At 45.2% G+C, this 21,898-nt stretch overlaps 1 protein-coding gene across 8 annotated transcripts in view; it reads right to left on the reverse strand.

Annotated features, from left to right (window-relative positions):
• Positions 1–21,898, reverse strand: part of GRID1 (glutamate ionotropic receptor delta type subunit 1) — a 1,864,061-nt gene that overhangs the window by 536,525 nt on the left and 1,305,638 nt on the right. For all 8 annotated transcript variants that reach the window (XM_033941939.1, XM_033941936.1, XM_033941932.1 and 5 more), the window contains one exon: positions 993–1,166. In XM_033941939.1, the coding sequence (XP_033797830.1) occupies positions 993–1,166 (174 nt within the window). The remainder of the gene's footprint in view (positions 1–992; positions 1,167–21,898) is intronic.

The raw sequence follows: 21,898 nt of genomic DNA on the forward strand, positions 1-21,898 counted from the left end.
GACCAAATTGTATGCTAAACTTGACTCTGTATATCTAACATGATGAATTTACATTACATTAGTGATTTCTATTCAGTTCAAGGTGGATTACATATGAATTGTCAGGACATTTAGAAGTACATAAGGAGTGGTCAGGATATTTTCTAATTTGCTAAGGAGTGTGTATAGTAATCTGTTTGTCTATGCATTATGTATGTCAACCCTGTAACCCGTTCTGAGCTCATTGGGGAAGGCAGGATATAAACTAACCAAAAAAAATAAATAAATAAAAAGCTCAAGACTCAAGAAACTAGTAGATTCATATCACAATCCCTCTTTTGTGTTAATGCAAGCCATACCGCACAGCATACTGTTTTCAGCTTGCATTTCAAAATCTTATGTCAAGGTATGAATACCACATTAGAAGATCACTTGATTAGTTGGTATTGATATGTGAATTCATTCCAACGAAGCCAAATAAAATATTTCTTTGCAATAGATATTTAGCTTCCTCCCTTGATAAATAGGTGGTGCTACACTGGATTCTAGGCTTCAGAAGAAATACTTTCAGTTGCTCTTATTTCATCCTAATGCTCTCACCTGGCATGCTTTAACTATATCACATATCATTTCCATTTAATATGAAACATTATCTCCTGCTGGTATCTTCTGCAACCATGGGGACTACTGCTTCATTAAAGGGAGCCTCCTAATGTGATACCTAATTCAAATAAATCACCTAACCTACCAATGAGTTTGTCTAATTACTTGCAAATGCTTCATGCAAAATCAAATGCTAAAAGGTTCAGTTTCAAGGCAGGTAATTAGCATTACATGAATTGCCTTCATAAATGGAAAATGTCGGCTTTCAGACACATTCACTTTTGTTTTTTTTGTCTTCCTGTGCCTTTATACAGGTCTCCTTCAGATCGCTGATTACCTGCTATAGTGGCATAAAACACCATCCATATCCCATTAAAACAATCCTTTGTGGCTTACGTCAGCTTACTGACCTGTAGCATTTGCAAGTAGCCTTCTTGCGGGTCACATAGCAGTGAAGAGATCCGATGGTTATTCCTCATGCATCTTACATTGTTATCTTTTGTTGAAGGGAAAATCTGTCTTATAACTGTTATCCTTCCGACAGAACTGTGCACAAGTTCTAATATATCTGCATCACTTATTTCCTGTGAAATAATAATAAAAAAAGATCATTATGTGTGTGTGGTTGTGGACCATTTAGTTTTAATCAGTAAAAATTATCAGTCAATTATGTAATTTGTTTTAAATAAATTAAACTGTCATATGCAAGGACTGGTCCAGTGGGTCATTAATAGTGCTGCATGGTTTAAAAAGGTGAATATTGTGTGCTGAGGGGTTTGAAAACAGGGGAGTTTCTAACTTGGAGATACCAGCCCCTTAAAGAATCCTGGGTAACGAGGAAATAAGCTCCAGCTTCCAAGATTCTATGGATATTACTACAGTAGTAACATCTGCCAATATTTCCAGAAAAGTGTTCTTGCAACACTTTAATACATCCCATGTATATGGAGGAAGGAAACTGAATTTAAAAATATACCAGTGCATTTTTAAAATTCTTTTTAGTAAATGATCTCATAAAAGTATGATGGATTTAATATTCTGCATTTCTGTAGTGCAACCAAAGTGGTTTTTACTTATGTTTATTAAAAACTTTCTATACCGCATAACAGCCTAAAAAAGGATCCAAGCGGTGTACAATATATAATACACATTTATCAAGAAAGGAACTCCATTTAAAAATAGGATAGAAAAGAATAAAAGCAAAAGTTATTTTTTCCCCTAAAATACTAAACAATCGACATCTCCATAATCATAATAATAGCAATCCTAATAAAAACAAACAATCAAATCTCAGTAAACCATATGTACAGTTGCTTCCTGTGTTCCTAGAGGGCTCATAGTCTAACCCCTTCTTTTACAAAGGTGCACTATGCTTTTTAGTGTCCGATAAATATTATCGCACGCTAAATGCCAACAAGTGCATATTATCCTATGAATGCGTTAGCAGTTAGCGCATGCGGCGTTTTAGCTTAGCGCACCTTTGTAAAAGAGGGCCTAAGTTTTGTATCTGGGGCAACGGAGGGTTAAGTGACCTGCACAGCGTCACAGGGATCTGCAACAGGAACCAAAACCCCAGGTTCTTATCCCACTGACTAATCATTAGGCTACTTTTCAAGCACTCTGCTCATTTTCAAAACTTGATCTCTTTGGGCCTGACTAGTATGGCGCTAAGCGTGATTCTATAAAAGGTAGGCACACTTAGAGTTATCAGATGTCCGGACATGTCCTCTTTTTGAGTACTGTCAGGGCGTCTGGATGGATTTTTTTAATGCAGCAGTTCATCCGGGTTTTCAAGTTTGCGGCTGCATCCGGAGGGTCTCCGAGCATGCGCGGGTGTGAAGTGATGATATCACATGCATGCGTGCATGCATGTGACATCATCGCGCCACACCCGAGCATGCTTGGAGGCCAGATACTTCGCCGAGCTTGAGAAGAGGTTTAGAAGGTAGGTCTGGGGCGGAACAGGTTGTGACTTGGACAGAACAGGGCGGAGCTGGGGCAGGGACACATGTCCGGATTTTAGCATTACAAAATCTGGTAATCCTAGGCACACTATATAGAATCATGCTTAGCACCACCTAAGCAAGCTTAGGCAAGGCTAACTTTAGGCATACTCAATTTATGCTGGAGTTTTCTTTGCCTAAATACATGCACCTAAGTTAGACACATAAATCGAAAACATGCCCAATTTGCCCCTAACCATCCCCACTTTTAAGGGGTTTTGGACTAGGCACCTACTTTTTATAGAACTGTGTTTTCGAGTCTGGTGCCTTTCAATTAAGTCTAATTAAAGCCAATTATGAGGTGTTAAGTGGCAATTATCAGAGCTGATTATGCCTATTCAATTAAATTAGGTACCTACATCAGTTAGGTATGTCTTTGTAGGTGCCTAACTTTAGGTGGATTATATAGAATTTACCAGTTGATGCCTTCAGGGGCTGTTTCTCATCAGGCCACCAAAAGTTAGGCGGTGGTAAGCAACCTAACGCCACTAAATGTAATTGTTTTGATTGGTGATAAATGATGCGGTAATTGACTGTGTCGTTTAAAAACAATTAAAAGGTGATTTAAATTTTTTAAAATGGTCGCTCCTAAGCAACCTCTCCGACCGGTGCCTATCTCCCTCGTGGCTAGCAGTTCATAAGGACACTAATGCCCAGAAGGGGGTGTGGTTAGGGGAGGCGCCGCTAGCTGTGATTCTGACTTGACCCTAGGCATTAAAAATGTAGGCCTTTAAAAGCCTGGCCTACATTTCTAATGCCTCGGGCCCCTTCAAGCTGCGACCGTTGGTGACTGACATGCAGCAGGCACCAATTTTGTAAACACCCGACATGGCAGACACTTCTTCCAGAAACAGCTCCTTAGGTTCTTATGTAATTTATTTATTAGGATATATTAACCACTTTTATGAAGAATTTCACCAAAGGTGGTGTACAGGAGATAAAACAATTCTGTCAAAAGCACAACAATACTAAAATAACCAAATGTAAGCAAAAGCACGATACAGTACCAGAAACAAACATTTAATAGCACTGCGCAACAATCTGAACAGAAATATGATAAATGTCAGTAAAATACGAATTAGGCAGCATTAGGCAATTAGCTATAGGCTAATTGGATTCTGAATTTAGATAATGAGTTTACAGACACTCTCTCTTTTGTATAATAGTGAATGGATGGTTTTCTTCATTGAAAGATAGTTTAGATGACATTGCACCTTTAGAATCAAAACAATTAAGGCGGCTAGCTATGGCACCGTGGTTTTTAATCACGAGTTGATCTCTCAAAGAGCAATTGTGTAGAAAGGAGAGATAATGGGGAAAATATCCTGATTATTATACTTTAACAGCTTATAAGGAGTATTTGGAAAGTTATCATGAGGTCGCCAAGATAGCTAAGAGATTGTATTATGATCAGAAGATTCAAGATGCTTCTTCCTCCTCTAAGGAGTTATTCTGTTAGATGCAAGTATCGTGTGCCAGTAAGAATGGTGAGCATCTACTGGATAAGAACATAGCTCAAGATTTTGCAGATAGATTCAGTGACAAGGTTGATTGTATCTTGAAATCATTCGAAGGACGGGGCCTCCCAAAGGATGTAGATTCTGAGTTTGAGAATACAACTAGTTTAAGCAGTGGAGTTGTAAAATGGGATAGGTTCTATCTGAGCACTGCAAAAGAAGTTGAACAAGTAACTCATAGTAATACGAATACTTCCACTAACTCACTAGACGTTTGCTTTCCTGGAGTGATTAAATCTTTGAAATCTAGTGTAGCTGAGTGTTTAGTTGGTTTGGTGAATAAATCTTTGGAACAAGGAATTTATTCTTCTGCTTTTAAATAGATTAGCCTGATAAGACTAGAGTAGATAATTTTTGTCATACTTGTTCCATTCTTTTTATTGCTAAAACTTTGAAAAAATGGAAACTAATTACATCCTATATGATTGCCAATTTGGGTTTAGCCCTAAATAAACTATGGGAACTTTGATCATTACTGTTTGTTATAGTGTTAAGAGCAGGATTTGACAGGGGAGAATCATTTATTATAGGTTATACATCCCTTCAGCATTTCATACAGTCCACCATTAACTTTTAATAGCATGATTTGGGAAGACAAGAACAGGTATTAATTTGGTTTACATCCTTTTTTAACAGAAAGAACTTTGGGCTAGATTCGCTAAGGACACCGATCGTGTCCCGACCACTTTGCGACCCCGACCCGATTCACTAACCTTCTGGCTGATCCTGTCTGCATCCGATGTGATCTGCACATGCAAATGAGGGAAATGGCATGCAAATGTAGGAAGGCAGTGATTCACTAAACAATTTAAGGAACACCGACTAGGGTGGCCGATCAAAGAAGAAGTGACAGCTGAGGACCAGTTGCTCATGTCTTTTCCTGCTCTCTGCTGCCCTAAAATCCCTGCCCTGCAGGAAAAACCCTGCTCTCTGCCACCCTGCCTGCATCTATGCCGCTCTACTCTGCCCTGAAAGGAATCAGCAACCGACTCTCCTGCTCTGCCCCAAAAGGAATCAGTGCCCTGACTCTCCTGCTCTTGCCACCCTGACTCTTCTGGTCTCTGCCACCTTTCCCCGCAGTGTGAGCCCGTGGTTTTAACACGTGGGTTTAAAGTGGGGCTGCACTGCAGAGAAGGGCGGCAGAGAGCAGGAGAGTCAGGGCGGCACGGGATCACGAAAATCCTTCTGGCTATGCCTTGTCTTTTCCTCCCCTTTTTTGACATCTTTCTAGTGCTTCCCTTAAGTCTCCTTGGTGCACCAAAATACTGTACTGCTGCGGTGATCTCTGCCAGCACCCATCCCCGGAGCAAAATTCAAAGGAGCACGGACCGCATGGAGCGCATGCGCAGACCATCTACAGGCAAAGAAGATGGTCTGCACATGCGTCGAGATCGCTCTCCAGCAATCCATGCAGTCGGTTGGGGGATGTGACTCCAATCACCCCTATTTGCATAAGGACGCGTCGTGAATCAGGCACCCGGCAACCTCACAGATCGGATCCATGAGATTAGTGAATCTAGCCCTTTATGTCCAGAGATTGATCAGGAGGTGTTTTCATGATAAGAGGTTAAATCTGAGGTTCCTCAAAGATCTGCCCACTCTCCAGTTTTGTTTAATATCTAGATTATTTCATTCTGTAAACTGTTGAAGGAATTGAGGGTATTGTATAGGTCACTGTTCTTCAACTGCCGGTCCATGGACCGGTGCCGATCTGCAGAAAATTCCTGCCGGTCCGTGCAGGGCCGGTGAGATCCACGGATTAAATTTCCTGTCGGGTATCTCTTCCCCTTTCCCTTCCAGGGCTGGTGTTAGGATCGGCTGCGGTACTGCTACAAACGCATGGCAAAAAGAAAGACAGAAGCCGCGGGACTTTTCCTCTTGCCTGCATCGCTATAGGCTCTGCCGATCTTGATCCCGCCCCCCTCTGAAGTGACTTACTGTTTTTGAGGGGCAGGATTTAGACCAGCAGAGCTTGTAGCAAATAACAATGCAGGCAAGAGGAAAGGTCCCGTGGCTTCTGTCTTTGTTCTAGCCGTCTAATTTAGTGGAACCACAATTGACAGTAGGGTAGGTTTTGTTTTTGTTATTGCTGCCAAGTTTAGCAGTGGAACCACAATTGACAGTAGGGTAGGTTTTGTTTTTGTTATTGCTGCCAAGTTTAGCAGGACCAGGGTCAAAGGCAGGGCTGATAGTAATCGAGTGCTGGGAGAGTGGATCGGGGCCAGCAGCCAAGAGAGGAAATAAGAGATGTTGGATTATAAGGAGAGGGAAAAATGTGATATACGTGTTGTGGGAAGGGGATGGTAGACCCAGGGGGGGGATTGGTGTGACAGAAAGGAGATGGTGGATCCCCTTGGGGGAGGATAGTTATTAGAACTGGGTGGGAGTTGGAAGAATAGGGACACAAAGACAGATGCTGGACCTTGCAGGGGGCAGAAAGACATGGAAAATGCTGAACACGAGGGTGGAGTATGAAGACAGAAGTCAGATGTTGGACATGGGTAGAGGGAGTAGGGATACAGAGGAGATATGCTGGACATGGTGAAGGGGGAATAGGGAGACAAGGAGAAAATGCTGAATAAGGAATGGAGGGAGTAGGATGATGGAAGGTATCTGCTGGATTAAGATGGGGAAAAGAGGAGAAGTACTGGAATGGGATTGGGGAATATGGTGGGTTGGCTGGCTGGTTCAGCAACGGGAAGAAAAAAAGAACACAGGAAGATGCTGGACATGGAGGTTGTAGGGTGAAGGAAAAAAGCAGACTTGATGTGAGTAGGAAGATGCTGTTAAGAAGAAAAAGGAGGTTCTGGATATTGGTGTAATAGGTAGAAGACAAGAAGCGACAGAAGTGGCAGATAGACTAAAGACCTTGGAAAGAAAATTAAGAAAAGACAGAACAAAGCAGAATAAAATGGGCAGACGATAAAGGTAGAAAAAAATGTATTTCTATTTTGTCATTAGAATATATCAGATTTGAACTATATTTCCTGCTAGAGACATAACTGGGGGCTGCAAAGCCTAGACAGTGCTTCTTTAGCTTGCAGCTGACTTAGGGCTCTCTCTGACCAGGGGGCAGTTGCTCTAGTTGCACTCCCCTAATACTATTCCTGTCAGGTGTGTCTGCAGTATTCTGTTAGCATGATATTTCTGTGTAGCATTCTGTAATAATTTGGCTTGTTCAGTTTTCTTGATAGTAGAGGGGCTATATGTGAAGGGGAGGGGAAACAGGGGTTTTGTTGGTCCTTGCTTTGTATATTTGTATTTATAAAATGACAATTGTACAGAATATTGTTTCTTCTTATACTTTAATAAAATGCGTTCAATATAAAATCATAACTGAGGCTTGTGCGGATGGGATCAGATGGTTTGCGGGGACCATGCTTACGGAGACGGGGCGGAAATGGTTTTTTTAATTTTAGTCTTAGTAGTTTGCCGGTCCACAAAATAATTATTTTATTTCCGCCAGTCCATAGGTGTAAAAAGGTTGAAGAACACTGGAATAGGTTATATGCAGATGACATACAGTTTTTCTTTCCTGTCAAGTCCTCTTGAATTTTTGAATCTGTCTTGTTGCTATAGATGGTTGGATGTCAGCTAATAGACTGAATATACATATATCTAAGACTCAGGTTCTTGTGTAGTCAGAATATACTGAATCAGATTTTCTTTTGGAGTTTAAGAAGTATGATATAGTCCTTCCTATGTTGCATGAAATCATGTATCTTGGTGTTAGATTGGACTCCTCTCTCACTTTCAAGTCACACCTAAGAAATTTGGTAAATAAGAGATTTTTTAAACTAAGAATTTTACGTAGGTTGAAAGACTTGCTGTCAGAGGAAAAATCTAGAACGGTTATTCAGGCGTTGCTAATGCTATTGTTAGACAATAGCAATTCTGTATTCTTGGGGATGCCGATGAACTGGTTAAAATGATCACAGCTAGCACAAAGGGCCAGATTCTATAAACTGTCCCTGAAGTTAGGCATCCAGATTGGCGTGCCTAGCCAATCTAGGTGCCTAACTCTGTGTGTGTGTTCGTGTGTGTGTGAACATACATACACACACACAGAAATAAGAGATGAACCATTGAACAATAAAGCTGTTCTTATGTTCATAATCTGCCCATAACCATGCCCATTCTGGTAAGCGCCTTGGAATAGGTGCCTACCCGAAAGCGGTAAGTGCCTACTGAGTTAGGTGCCTATCACTCAATTAATTTTATTTTTGCCAATTATGAGTTCATTATTGCTCATTAATAGAGCCAATTAAGCTAATTAAAAAATTAAGTTAGGTGCCTAAATCAGCTACGCAAGCCAATTCAGGTGCCTAACTTTAGGCATCTTTTCTTTTTTAATAGAATCTAGGCCTAAGTGCTATTCTATAAAGGGTGCATGATTTTATTTTTTTTTTAGAATAATGCTTAGTGCCAATTTTCTAGGTGTCAGACTTATGCCTGCTGAAATCTGGTGTAAATGCTGATGCCCAAGTTGGGAGCCCCTTCCCATTATTCTATAACACTGTGCGTGGCTTTTAGGAGCACCCCTGATCTGCCTGTGCCCTTCAATGACCACACCCCATTTTAGGCTGCAAGCTGTGGGATTTAGGTGCCCAAATCACAAAATCTCTTGATATTTCCACAGAGAATGTCACATTGACAAACGATTTAACACAGAACATAAGAACATAAGAATTTGCCGCTGCTGGGTCAGCAAAGTGGTCCATCTTGCCCAGCAGTCCACTCTCACGGTGGCCCCCAGGTCAAAGACCAGTGCCCTGAGACCAGCCCTACCTGCATACGCTCCGGTTCAACAGGAACTTGTCTAACTTTGTCTTAAATACCTAGAGCAGCGGTCTCAAACACGCAGCCCGCAGTAGAGAGGAACAGATTCTTCAAACACTCAAAACATAAAAGAACAAGAGGGCATTCAGAAAAGTTGAAAGGGGACAGATTCAAAATGAATGCTAGGAAGTTTTTCTTTACCCAGCGTGTGGTGGACACCTGGAATGCGCTTCCAGAGGACGTAATAGGGCAGAGTACGGTACTGGGGTTTATGAAAGGATTAGACAACTTCCTGCTGGAAAAAGGGATAGAGGGGTATAGATAAAGGATTACTGCACAGGTCCTGGACCTGTTGGGCTGCTACGTGAGCGGACTGCTGGGCACGATGGACCTCAGGTCTGAACCAGTGGAGGCATTGCTTATGTTCTTCTGTTCTTATGACTATTTTGCGGCCCACGGTCTGTCCTCTCCACTTCACAAGTTTTACAATTGTGGAGAGGACAATCGCGTACAGATCGCGACTGCTGTAATTGACTTGCGTCAGAAGGAATGTCGGCAAATGGCCTCCTGGTGGCGCTGTGCTTCTCCCAGTCTCAGCCTCCCTCCGCCAGCTTTGGCTTGAGTCTCTAGGCAGCATTAATGTCAGTGAGCGGCTGCCGGGTTGCGCTGTGCATCTCGTGATCTCAGCCTCCTTCCGCCCCCCTCTCAGCCCGGATCCGGAGAGCACGGCTCACTCTGCCCCGCAGCACAGCTCATTCTGCCTGCAGCTCACCCACAAGCACCGGAACCAAGCAACGAGGCATCCCAGGCTGTGGTGGCAGTTGCAGTGTAGGGCTGTAGGCCTTTGGCAAGTATGAGAAAAATGTGTTTCTTTGGAAATTGCAATTATCTGTCCCACATAAATTTTTTTTCAACCCCCCTATGATTTCTCATGTGGTGGTGTTTCTTCACATAGGCTTTGATTTATTACAATTGTCTGTCACACAGAAATGTTTTTTGATCCCCCCCTATGATTTCTCCTGTGGTGGTGTTTCTTCACATTGGTCTATGTTAGTGGTCAGCAAACTGCGGCTCTTTAGCCACTTGAGTCTGGCTCGTGGCTCGCCTAAAGCAGGGGTCCCCAACATGCTTCCCTTCTCACTGCCCTCCCCATTGGGGAACAGGCTGCCACCACAGTCGGTGAATAGGCTACCACCTCATGCAAAAGTTGTCATTTCTTTAATAAGACATTAACTATTTTTTTTTCTGCGGCCCTCCAAGTACCTACAAATCCAAAATGTGGCCCCACTACGGGTTTGAGTTTGAGACCACTGCCCTAGAGGGTGTTTTCCCCTATATCAGCCTCCAGAAGAGCATTCCAGTTTTCCACCACTCTATGGGTGAAGAAGAACTTCCTTACGTTTGTATGGAATCTGTCCCCTTTTAACTTTAGAGAGTGCCCTCTCATTCTCCCTTCCTTGGATAGGGTGAACAACCTGTCTTTTTCTACTAAGTCTATTCCCTTCAGTATCTTCAGAGAGAGCTAACTATAAACTAAAAATGTTCCTTTAAACTTCTACGTATTAATTGTGTAAGTGAGAATCTTCAGTTCATAAGGTCAAAAATTTGTCCAATCCCCTCAATGTAGGGTCGATTTAGGGACTTCAACCCAACTGGGTACGGTCCTGTAGGACATCCCTGGGCCTCTCTCTGTGAATAATGAAAATTAAATAAAGTGAATAAATGCTTAAATTCTCTTCTGTGCGCAATATTTAGGTGCCTAGCATTATAGAATAGTGTCCAGTGATTGATGGTTAAGAGCTCGTTTAGTCAATTAGGTGACTCATGCATCTTGAAAGCAAGCCCAAATCTGGGTGTCATTCATAGAATCCAGGGGTTAATGTATCTTCTTGAGGCTAATTGTACTGTATAAGTGAGAGCATGGCATAAGTGCTCTGTGTTAACTGCACAACTGCAATCTATTCCCTGTCCATAACTCACCCACATAACATAGAAACATAGAAACATAGAAATAGATGGCAGATAAGGGCCACGGCCCATCTAGTCTGCCCACCTAAAGACCCTCCCCTACCTTTCTCTGTGAATAGATCCCACGTGTCTATCCCATTTGGCCTTAAAATCAGGCACGCTGCTGGCCTCAATCACCTGTAGTGGAAGACTATTCCAGCAATCAACCACTCTTTCAGTGAAAAAGAATTTCCTGGTGTCACCTCGCAGTTTCCCGCCCCTGATTTTCCACGGATGCCCTCTTGTTGTCGTGGGACCCTTGAAAAAGAAGATATCTTCCTCCGCCTCGATGCGGCCCGTAAGATACTTGAACGTCTCGATCATGTCTCCCCTCTCTCTGCGCTCCTCGAGCGAGTATAGCTGTAATTTGTCAAGCCGTTCTTCGTATGGAAGATCCTTGAGTCCCGAGACCATCCGGGTGGCCATTCTCTGCACCGACTCCAGTCTCAGCACATCCTTGCGATAATGTGGCCTCCAAAATTGCACACAGTATTCCAGGTGGGGCCTCACCATGGATCTATACAATGGCATAATGACTTCCTCCTTACGGCTGACGAAACCCCTTCGTATGCAACCCATGATTTGTCTTGCCTTGGATGAAGCCTGCTCCACTTGATTGGCAGACTTCATATCCTCACTGACGATTACCCCCAACTCTCGTTCTGCTACCGTTTTTGCTAGGATCTCGCCATTAAGGGTATAAGACTTGCATGGATTTTGGCTGCCCAGGTGCATAATTTTGCATTTTTTGGCATTGAAGTTGAGTTGCCATGTCCTAGACCAGCGCTCCAGCAGGAGTAGGTCGTGCATCATGTTGTCAGGCATTGAATCTTCGTCTGTTGTGCATTTGCCCACTACATTACTTAGTTTGGCGTCATCGGCGAATAATGTTATTTTACCTCGAAGCCCTTCTGCCAAGTCCCTTATAAAGATGTTGAATAGGATTGGGCCCAAGACTGAGCCCTGTGGCACTCCACTGATCACCTCCGTCATTTTGGAGGGGGTGCCATTCACCACCACCCTTTGAAGCCTACCTCCAAGCCAGTTCCCAACCCATTGCGTCAATGTGTCACCTAATCCTATAGAACTCATCTTGCTCAGCAACTGCCCTAACCACGCCATACAGCTAGTGGATACATTATCACATGCTGTCACTCGTACATACCAGCACAGTAGCAGTTACCATGCTCATGCTAACAGTGCACACAAATTTGTGCATTAACTAATATAAATTTGTGCATTAACTAATATAAAAGCCCCAAAGTACTCATACAAAACATCCTATTGGCAGAATAATCTCTTTTGTTTTCACTTGTTAAATTCAGAGGATAATTTTATTATAGTCATATAGATGGATGAGAAAGGAGCAGCCATTTATAAAGGAAAAGTGCATGTGTTCTCTTAAAGAATCACTACTTTATTTATTTGCAGGTTGAACTCTTTATTTGCAACATTTTTCAGTGAATCAAAACAGTTCACAAAGATTACTTAGTAGCCATAATCATAATCATAATTCATATCAACATAATCAATATTCAATTACAAACATATTGATTCTTCCCAGCCTGATAATGATCCTAGCAAAATCTAATTTACATAATCTGGAATAAGCAAGTTTTCAAATTTCATCTGAAACATTATAGAAATTGCTATCCTAATTACAATTGGCAATTTATTCCAATAGCATGGAATCAAATAGACAAAATCACTAATGCAATAGATTTAACACTAAAAAATTCCAAATGGAGAACCTCTTGAAAATGCAGGGACTTGTATAGTCAAATTAATTTTCAAATATGAATGACTTAATCTTTTAGGAGTAAATTTAATGTAGGCATTCACAGACACCCTTTCCCATACAAATAAGACATCATACGTATCATGTGGCTAATTGGGACTGTAGCTTTATTCACTTCTAAAAATTAACCATTACTATCCACAAAATACTGACAATAAAGTGGGAATTCATTACAGGGCACTAAGCACATTAGTGCGTGCTAACATGATTAGGGGAAAATTCTATAACCAGCACCTAAGTAATACAGCAGTATTGAAGCGCCTACCGATGCCTAAATAAAAAGCGGCTGAAATGGCCGCTAGAATCACGACTAGGTAGCTGCTTTAGGCCACGGAACACCAAAGTAGGCATCCCTCCTGTGGGGGATGTTGCGCAGGGTGCCGGCAGGAGAAATTTGGCATCCCTCCTGCCTTGGTTCAGGGGTTCCCTGCCATGGCCGCTCAGCCAATTGCGGCAAGGGAATTCCCCCCTCCCTCATCAGCTGAGCAGCAGGGACTCCCCAAAGCAGTGATTCTGTAACCGGCGCCCTAAAGTGATTGACAGGTGATCGGCAGCCTCTTTTAATGCAGCCACAGACTTGGGCGCTGGTTACAGAATCTGGCCTTTAGTGTCCTTTGATGAATCCTCCTATATAATTTAGTAATTAAATATCTGCCCCATCTAGCCTGACCCATTAGATAGTACAAAAATATTACCCAGAGGCCACATATACAATAGCACAAACTGTCTTCAGCTGGATAATGATAATCTAGCCAACAGAGTGCCTCACAAATATTTCTAGGCCATCCTAATCTCCTATGGTGACAGAAAGTGTTAGGGTTAAAAGCCCACTGAATCACAAATGAAAACCCCATAACTCCCTATCACTAGAAAGCCAGAAGTCCTCCATGACCCACTCTACGACTGCACCATCATCCCTAGGCTGAAACTTACTTTGGCAACTGGTGTCTAACTTTAGACATGCCTTTAAGAATTGCTTTTGGGGGGTCACGTGATGCGCTCAAGCTAAGCAGACGTGCTTGCTCACCTCTCCCGATACATTCGGCTTCATTATTGGCATTTTCATCGCTTTTCTTGGGCTCTGGCGCTGCTGGTGGCATCTTCCGGTGGGGCAGATCGGGGGCAGCCGGCTGTTGTCTCTTTTGGCCGGTTTCCGAGGTATGCCGACTCGGGCGTCCCGGGCAGCAAAAATACCGCGAGGCCTACACACGCCTGTCAAGATGGCGATGCCCATACCTCCCGCTACAGCCCTCCCGGCCCGACGGTCACGCTGCAATCGGAGGCGGTTGAAGAATTAAAAAAACACCTGACCGCCATCCAGGATGATAAGCTGACTCGCCTGCAGTCCTCGATGGATGGCATTAAGGATACTCTGGAGTGGCAGGCTATGCGGATCCAACAGGCGGAGGAGCGGGTGTCAGCGCAGGAGGACCAGACCGGGGCTCTGGAGGCGAGGGCTTCTGCGCTAGAGGAGAAATGCGGGCGCTTGGAGGACAGGGCCGAGGACCTGGAAAACCGCAGCCGCCGCAACAATCTCCGTTTGATCGGGATTCCTGAATCTGTCCTAGATGCGGGCCTGCAGGATTTGGTGTCGACCTGGCTGCTGAAGGAATTGAATCTGGATACTGGAGGTGTACCTCTATTGGTGGAAAGGGCCCACCGGCTTGGAGCTTGCCGTGATGGAGACCGCAGGCCCCGGCCAGTCATAGCTCGTCTTTTGAATTATGCAGACAAACAACGGCTACTGACCTGCTGTAAGGCCAAGGGTGATCTTTCCTATGAAGGCCAGAAGATCTTGATATTCCAGGACTACTCAGCTCGAGTATCGGAGAAACGGCACGCCATGGCGCCCTATTGCACCCAGCTACACCAACGCCAGATCCGGTTTGCCCTGCAGTACCCTGCACGGATCCGGGTGTTCCATGATAACAGGTCTGCTTATTTCAACACTCCGGAGGAGGTCTGCGCTTTCCTGGCCACCCTGCCTGGGTGATGTTGGGGGGACTTCCGTCCTTTCGGATTCTGCCGGCTGGGACTGGACTCGCTGGTGACTTTTCCGAACTTTCTAGTGCTGCAAGGGTGCTCCTGTTGCTCCCTTGGGACGTTGCTGGGACCATTCTTCCCTTCCACTCCTGGTTACCTGCTGGAGGAGCTCTGCTCAGTCCTCGCACTTTTGGGGCATGGCTGAGTGGTGGACTTGAACTTTGTAAGGGGGTCCAGTTTTGTTTCTTTGTTCTTTCTTTTTCTCTCTTGCATTTTTCTGTGCTGTTCTTTTTCTAGCTCCAGCTGTTTGTCTCTGGCTTTGTTAGCCTCTTCTCCTATGCGAGGGACCAAGAGGGAGAGTTCCACGGCGAATAGCACAGCCCACTCTTATACTGGTTCTTGTTTTCATTTTCTTTCTAGGGCGGTGCTCTTTCTCTGTCACCTCTATATTCTGCTGCAGCGGATGGGACTGATGCTTTTGGACCCCACCTTTCTGGCAGCTGGGGGGCTTGGTGGCATTTCTCTGTTCTTCCCTTTCCTGCTGTTTTGCGTGATGCTGGTACCTGTTGTACCTTTTTGTGCACTGTTTGCCCTTGTTTCTGCAGGGGGGGTAGTTTTGCTTTAGCCTCTGAATAGTACCTTTCTTCCGCTATTTCTGGGGCTCTTGGGGCTTCATTACCTCCTTGGCAGCTGTGTGTCTGGTTTACATTTTCTTAGTATATTTTCTTTTTGCATCCGGGGGAGGGGTGAGCAAGGGTTTGGGTGCATGGGGGTCTGTCTGACTTGGGGGTGGTGGCTGTTTGGGGGACGGCTTTCTGGGAGGGGGGGTTGGGGGGGTCGGTGTCTGTGTGTGGTGTGGCTGTGGTTGATTGTAGAGGGGTGTATGGGGCGAGTGGGGGCGGGAGGGGTGGGACGCTTGACATTTCCATTGGCGACTGGAGGAGCAGGTGGGTATGTTCCTACTTTTGTGGTGTTGCTTTCTGGAGCTGAGTCTAGCTGGGAGGCTCGGGTTCCGGTATGTATGGATGGGATTACTCTATGGGAGTGCTGGTGGCTTTTTTCTCTCAGCAGCTATGGTTAATCTTCAGGTAGCCACTTTCAATGTAGATGGTAAATGTAAATGTAATTTATTTCTTATATACCGCTAAACTCCGTTAGGATTCTAAGCAGTTTACAGAAAAATAGACAATAGGGTGCATTAAAATTATAAGTAAAAGAGGTACTTAGAAATTCCCTTACTGTCCCGAAGGCTCACAATCTAACTAAAGTACCTGGAAAAATGACAATTAGTAGTGTAATGAAGAAATAAAATAGAGAATAAATGAGAAAAATAAGAAAATAAACATTCTAATAAGACTACAATGATCTAAAGGACTTTGAAAGGTAGAAAAAAGAGGGGAGATAAGAATAGATGCAGAGGGAGAACCGTTGAAGCAATAGAATTCTGGGGAAATTTAAATTAAATTTGAATGATAAAATAAAACAAAATAAGTGGTAAAACAATAAGTGAGATTAAAAAAATATATCATAAACTAAAAAGAATTGAAAATAAAATCAAAACAGTCAAAACTGAAGTCCAGCTTGAACGGGCCCCCGAGCCAACTGTTGGTCCGATGGCCGGACTGCAGCCCTCCTCTGTTGGCTCTCCCCTGCTGGAATGGGGGAGGAGTGAAGACAGTGTCTGGTGCCCCGCTGGAACGGGCCCCCAAGCCGACCGTTGGTTCGATGGCCGGACTGCAGCCCTCCTCCGTTGGCTCTCCCCTGCTGGCATAGGGGAGGAGCGAAGACAGTGTCGGGTGCCCCGCTGGAACGGGCTCCCGAGCCAACCATTGGTCCGATGGCCGGACTGCAGCCCTCCTCCGTTGGCTATCCCCTGCTGGAATGGGGGAGGAGTGAAGACAGTGTCGGGTGCCCCGCTGGAACGGGCCCCCGAGCCGACCGTTGGTCTAATGGCCGGATTGCAGCCCTCCTCCGTCGGCTCTCCCCTGCTGGAATGGGGGAGGAGCGATGACAGTGTCGGGTGCCCCGCTGGAACGGGCCCCCGAGCCGACTGTTGGTCCGATGGCCGGACTGCAGCCCTCCTCCGTCGGCTCTCCCCTGCTGGAATAGGGGAGGAGCGAAGACAGTGTCGGGTGCCCCGCTGGAACGGGCCCCTGAGCCGACCGTTGGTCCGATGGCCGGACTGCAGCCCTCCTCCGTCGGCTCTCCCCTGATGGAATGGTGTTAGATGGTGTTACAGGGTTTGGTTTTGGTCTTTTACTTTTCCCATCTGTAGCAAATACAGTATCCAATGTAAGTTGTTTTCTTGAAGCCATCTGAAATCACTTTAGTTAAACTGAAGGGATTAAATAGTTATAAAATCTTTAGTGAGAATGTCCAGGGAGAGGAGCTCTGCACTCAAACTGCCATCCTCCTCGCCTCCAAGTTCCACTCACCTATAAAACGTAAGAAAATATTTACATGGCTTAAGCAGCATCGTGTTGATATTGCATATCTCCAAGAAACCCACCTTACTGCTGCCGAACATGAGAAGCTGCACAGAGACTGGGTCGGGGAAGTGGGCTATTCTGCATATAACAGTAGGCAATGGGGGGTCGCAATATTGGTTCACAAACAGCTACCCTTTCATGTCCATAAGACTATTCAGGATAAGGAAGGCTGTTATGTCCTTCTTCTGGGGGAATTATGGGGCTATAATTTTCTTTTTTGCAACCTGTACGCCCCCAATATTTATAGCCATAAATTTTTCTCAGGGCTTCTGGGTCTCCTCACCCAATATCCCTCTTACCAGTTGATAGTTGGAGGGGATTTCAATGTGGTGGCTGACCTCTCTTTGGACTGTTCTCCTGCCAAGCCGCGGACACGCAATCAGGACCAACGGGGGGTGAACTTTCTTTGTAGTCAGTTGGAACTCGCTGATACGTGGCGAACGCTTCATCAGTTCGACCGTGAATATACTTTTATCTCGCACCCTCATAACATGTATTCGCGCTTGGATTATCTTTTAGTATCTTCTTCCTTATTTTCCCGCGTCGACACTGTTACCATTGAGGATACGCCGTTATCTGATCATTCTGTGGTAGTTCTGGCTTTGGGGGTTACGGACCAGCGGGAGGAGCGCTCTTGGCGTTTTCCGGTCGCCCTGTATAGTGATAAGGATTTTCATACCTTTCTTAGAGCTCATTGGCTTGAGTATGCTTCCCATAATGACACCTCTGATGTGACTCCGGAAACCTTTTGGGAGGCTTCTAAGGCGGTCTTGCGGGGGCATATTATACAATATGTTGCGACCCGACATAAAAAGCAGGGGGCAGAGCTTTTGGCTCTCTCGCGGAATCTGGCTGCTCTGCGGCGGAGTCATTGCTCTAGTAGGGATGCGCATGTCCTCCAGCATTTTAAGTCCATTCGCGTCCGCATCAATGCGATCCTTGACCAGAGAGCCCGCCATAGTATTTATTTTCAGAAATTCCGGCTTTATCAATGGGGGAACAGGGCGGGCAGACTCTTAGCGACCCTGGTGCATCCTTATAGGAAAAAACAACTTATTCGCTTGGTGCGGAATAAGCAGGGAGAGAGTTTCACTCGGGAGGCTCAAATTCGAGACCAGTTTGTGGCGTTTTACAAGTCCCTTTACGCCAGACGAGCCTTCATGGAGGACGACCGGGATGCCTTCTTTCGGGATCTCCCCTTGCCGAGCCTTTTGGAGAGTCAGGCAGAGCAGTTGAATGGCCCAATCTCCGCGGATGAAATCCGCTTAGGAATTAAGAAAATGCATCTGGCTAAAGCCCCGGGACCGGACAGCTACGGTCCAGAGTACTATAAAATTCTGTCTGATATATTGGTTCAGCCTTTGCAAGCTTATTTTCATCATTTATCTTGTAGCGCGACTGGCCCTAGGCCTAATTTAGCTCACATCACCCTACTTCCAAAGCCGGGAAAGGATCCCACGCAGGTCGGTTCTTATAGACCCATCTCTTTACTGAACCAGGATGTCAAGTTATTGGCTTCAATTTTAGCAGCTCGGTTAAATTTCTTTTTACCGCAACTGGTGGGCACAGATCAGGTGGGGTTTGTTCCTCATAGGTATGCCTCTATGAACCTGCTTAAGGCCTTATTCGCCATGCATGACCGCCGAGGGGATGGAGGCACTTCAGCTGTAGCTGGATTAGATATGGAAAAAGCTTTTGATAGTATCTCCTGGCAGTATTTATTTTGGGTTTTGCCGAAGTATGGATTGACGGGGAACTTTGTGCACTGGATTCAGGGCCTTTATGATAGGCCAACAGCTCACCTACTTATTAATGGAGGTCTTTCGTCGCCTTTTGAACTTTGCCGGGGGACACGCCAGGGTTGTCCTCTTTCGCCGCTTCTGTTTGTATTGGCATTGGAACCCTTGGCCATTAAGATACGCACTTGCCCTGATCTGTGGGGGATTAGGGTGGGGCGTACTGAGTGTCGCCTCACTCTCTTCGCTGATGACATTTTGTTCTTTCTTGATCAGGCTCCCCTTCATTTGCCGATCGCTCTTCGCTTGGTGGCACATTTTGGGATTCTTTTGGGCCTTCAGGTTAACTGTGACAAGAGGTCTTACCTCTCGCGGGACTTGACTGGGAGCAGTGGCATGCGCACTTACCTATCCTGCCGGTGCATCAGCCCATGCGGTACCTGGGTATTTACCTTCACCCAGACCCCCGAGTTCTGTATAGGGCTAACATACTGGACGCCATCAAGAAGATTGGACTCCTATGCGAGGCGTGGAGGGATCTTCCACTGTCGCTATTTGGCCAGGCTGCTCTCATTAAGATGGTTCTTTTGCCTAAAATTCTTTATCCATTACAAACTGTGCCTTTTTGGATCCTGCAACGGGACATCGGTAAGCTTCGCTCCATTTTTACCACTTTCTTGTGGCGTTCTCGTTCTGCCCGTATTAGTTATGCCAAGTTGACCATACCTAAAGGCCAGGGTGGTCTTGGTCTACCTGATCTTAGAGTTTACAATGTGGCGGCTCTTATACGCTTTATTCATGAGGGGGTTTCCGGATCCGCTCGATTCTCTCCGCCGGGATGGATGACTGATTGGTGTGCACCTTTTCAGTTTTTGACTTTGTTGCATTCTCCTCGGGACCCCGTGAGTGGGAGAGGGGGATTGCCCTCCAAATTGAGATTTGGAGGCCGTTCTGCTTGGCGTGGGGGTGGTGGCGTAGGGTTCAGGGCAAAACACCCCTGGCGTCCCCGTTTTTACAGTTGACGGGCAATCCGGCTTTTCCTTCTGGGCTGGGCTGTGGCCCCTTTACGGCTTGGGCTTCACGTGGGGCCTGTACCCTTTATTCGATAATGGATGCTGGATCTGGTGCCTTCGCCTCCTTTGCACAGTTCAAGGATCGTTGGGCCGTCCCAAATACTCAGTTTTTTGCTTATTTGCAGGCCCGTCACTATTTCGATAGCCTTTCCCAATCACATGGTTCGGCATGGTTGTGTGGGATTCTGGATGACTATCTTTTGAGCATCCCTGCCCCATTGGGGTCGCTCTCTGTTTGGTACAAACTCGCTGGAGCTGCTCATCGAGAGGGCCTTTTGACCCCTTTGTGGAATCAGTGGAACCGTGATCTTTTTGCTTCCAACACACCCGAGGCCTTCCTGGAGCTTTTTCGGGTTCTCCAGGTCTTTGTGTGCTCGGCGGCTTGGCAGGAGACTCAGTTCCGGGTTCTCCATAGAGTCTATATTACCAAGCAATGGGGAATGCGGATGGGTTTGTGGGACGATGCTTTGTGTAGTAAATGTGGGGGGAGCCCTGGAACGCTCTTGCACTCCTTTTTGGAATGCCTTCAGCTCACCTTGTGGAATACGTCTTTTGCGCAGCTTCGCTTGGTCTTGCAGAGGGATTTGGAGTGGGACTATAAAACATTGCTATTGGGGGACCAAACCCTGCTGGAATCTCAGGGACTAACGGAGCCTCAGAGGCGTTTTGTTTACCTGATTTTCTTGGCGGTCAAGCGTACTATTTTATTGCAGTGGACATGGGAGGGGCCCATTCCACAAGACAGTTGGCTAGACCAGCTGTCTGATCTGGCTAGCTTAGAGCTTCAACATTACCGACACTCGTTAAATCCTGAGCAGCTGGCCTATAAGGCTCTTTGGAATGAGTTTCTGCAGCTACCTTTGGTTGCCCGGTATAGGGGGAGATTAGGGGAGATTGAATGGGGAGTGTGCTTGTGGTGTGTTTGTTGCTCTTGGTGTTGCCTGTTGTGGTGAGCAGACCCTTGGAAGGGGGAGCTGCTCTGGATGGCTGGTTTTTGTTGTTGCTTTCTTTATTATAAAATGTAGGGGGCCAACGGGGTACCTTTGGACGCCGCATTTTGAGTCTCTTCCCTCCTAAGGGTGGACTCTGGGGGGATTCTGGTATCCTTCTCTCCTTCCGGCTGGGACGGGATGAGTTTGTTTCCATACATTCTGTATTTGATGTTAAATCTCTCCTGTTCCGGTGTGTGGGAGGACGCTCTCCTCCCCGGCAATTCTTCTGTTCTTCTACATTCTTTGTGACACTTTCCAAGGTGCTGTTATGGATTTCTACTTTGTTCTTTGTACTTGCCTTTTGCCTTGGCACCATTTGGTATTTGCGCCTCAGGCGTATTTGTTGTATTTGTTACCTTGTTGTTCCCTTCTTAATAAAAATGATTTTCAAAAAAAAAAAAGAATTGCTTTTAATAACATTTGCAACAAAGGCAACATTTGATATCAGATGCATAACTGGCAGCCTAGCATGTATTTTGACATAAAAAAATGCATATTCCAGAAAAAAGCCAAATTAGCAGCTTCAATTGATCAATTAAGACCAATATTTTAGCATACGTATATATGTCCAGCCTACTATAGATTAGTCCCATATTAAGTGAGGCCTACCATGAGCAGCGGGTGGGAGATACTGCTTGCCATTCCATATCATAGACTTCTGATGCAGGCCTTTGGCCGAAACATGAATCGTGTTGAGTTTTTTGTATCATCCAATAAATTGATCCAGCTATAATCCGTTTGGTTTTCATATCCTTTGCTTTGTTTTTGCTTGTTTGGTTCGGTAAAGGATTTGTTTTCAATCGTTTTTTACTCACCCAAAATTTGGGAACACCCCTGATCTGCCCATGCTCCTCCCATGAGCACGCCGACGTTTGGACTGCATGTAAGTCAATTTAGGTGCCGAGCATTATAAAATAACACATAGACAGACATGCACTT

The sequence above is a fragment of the Geotrypetes seraphini genome, chromosome 4 (assembly GCF_902459505.1).
Source record: "Geotrypetes seraphini chromosome 4, aGeoSer1.1, whole genome shotgun sequence".
NCBI classification, from domain to species: Eukaryota; Metazoa; Chordata; class Amphibia; order Gymnophiona; family Dermophiidae; genus Geotrypetes; species Geotrypetes seraphini.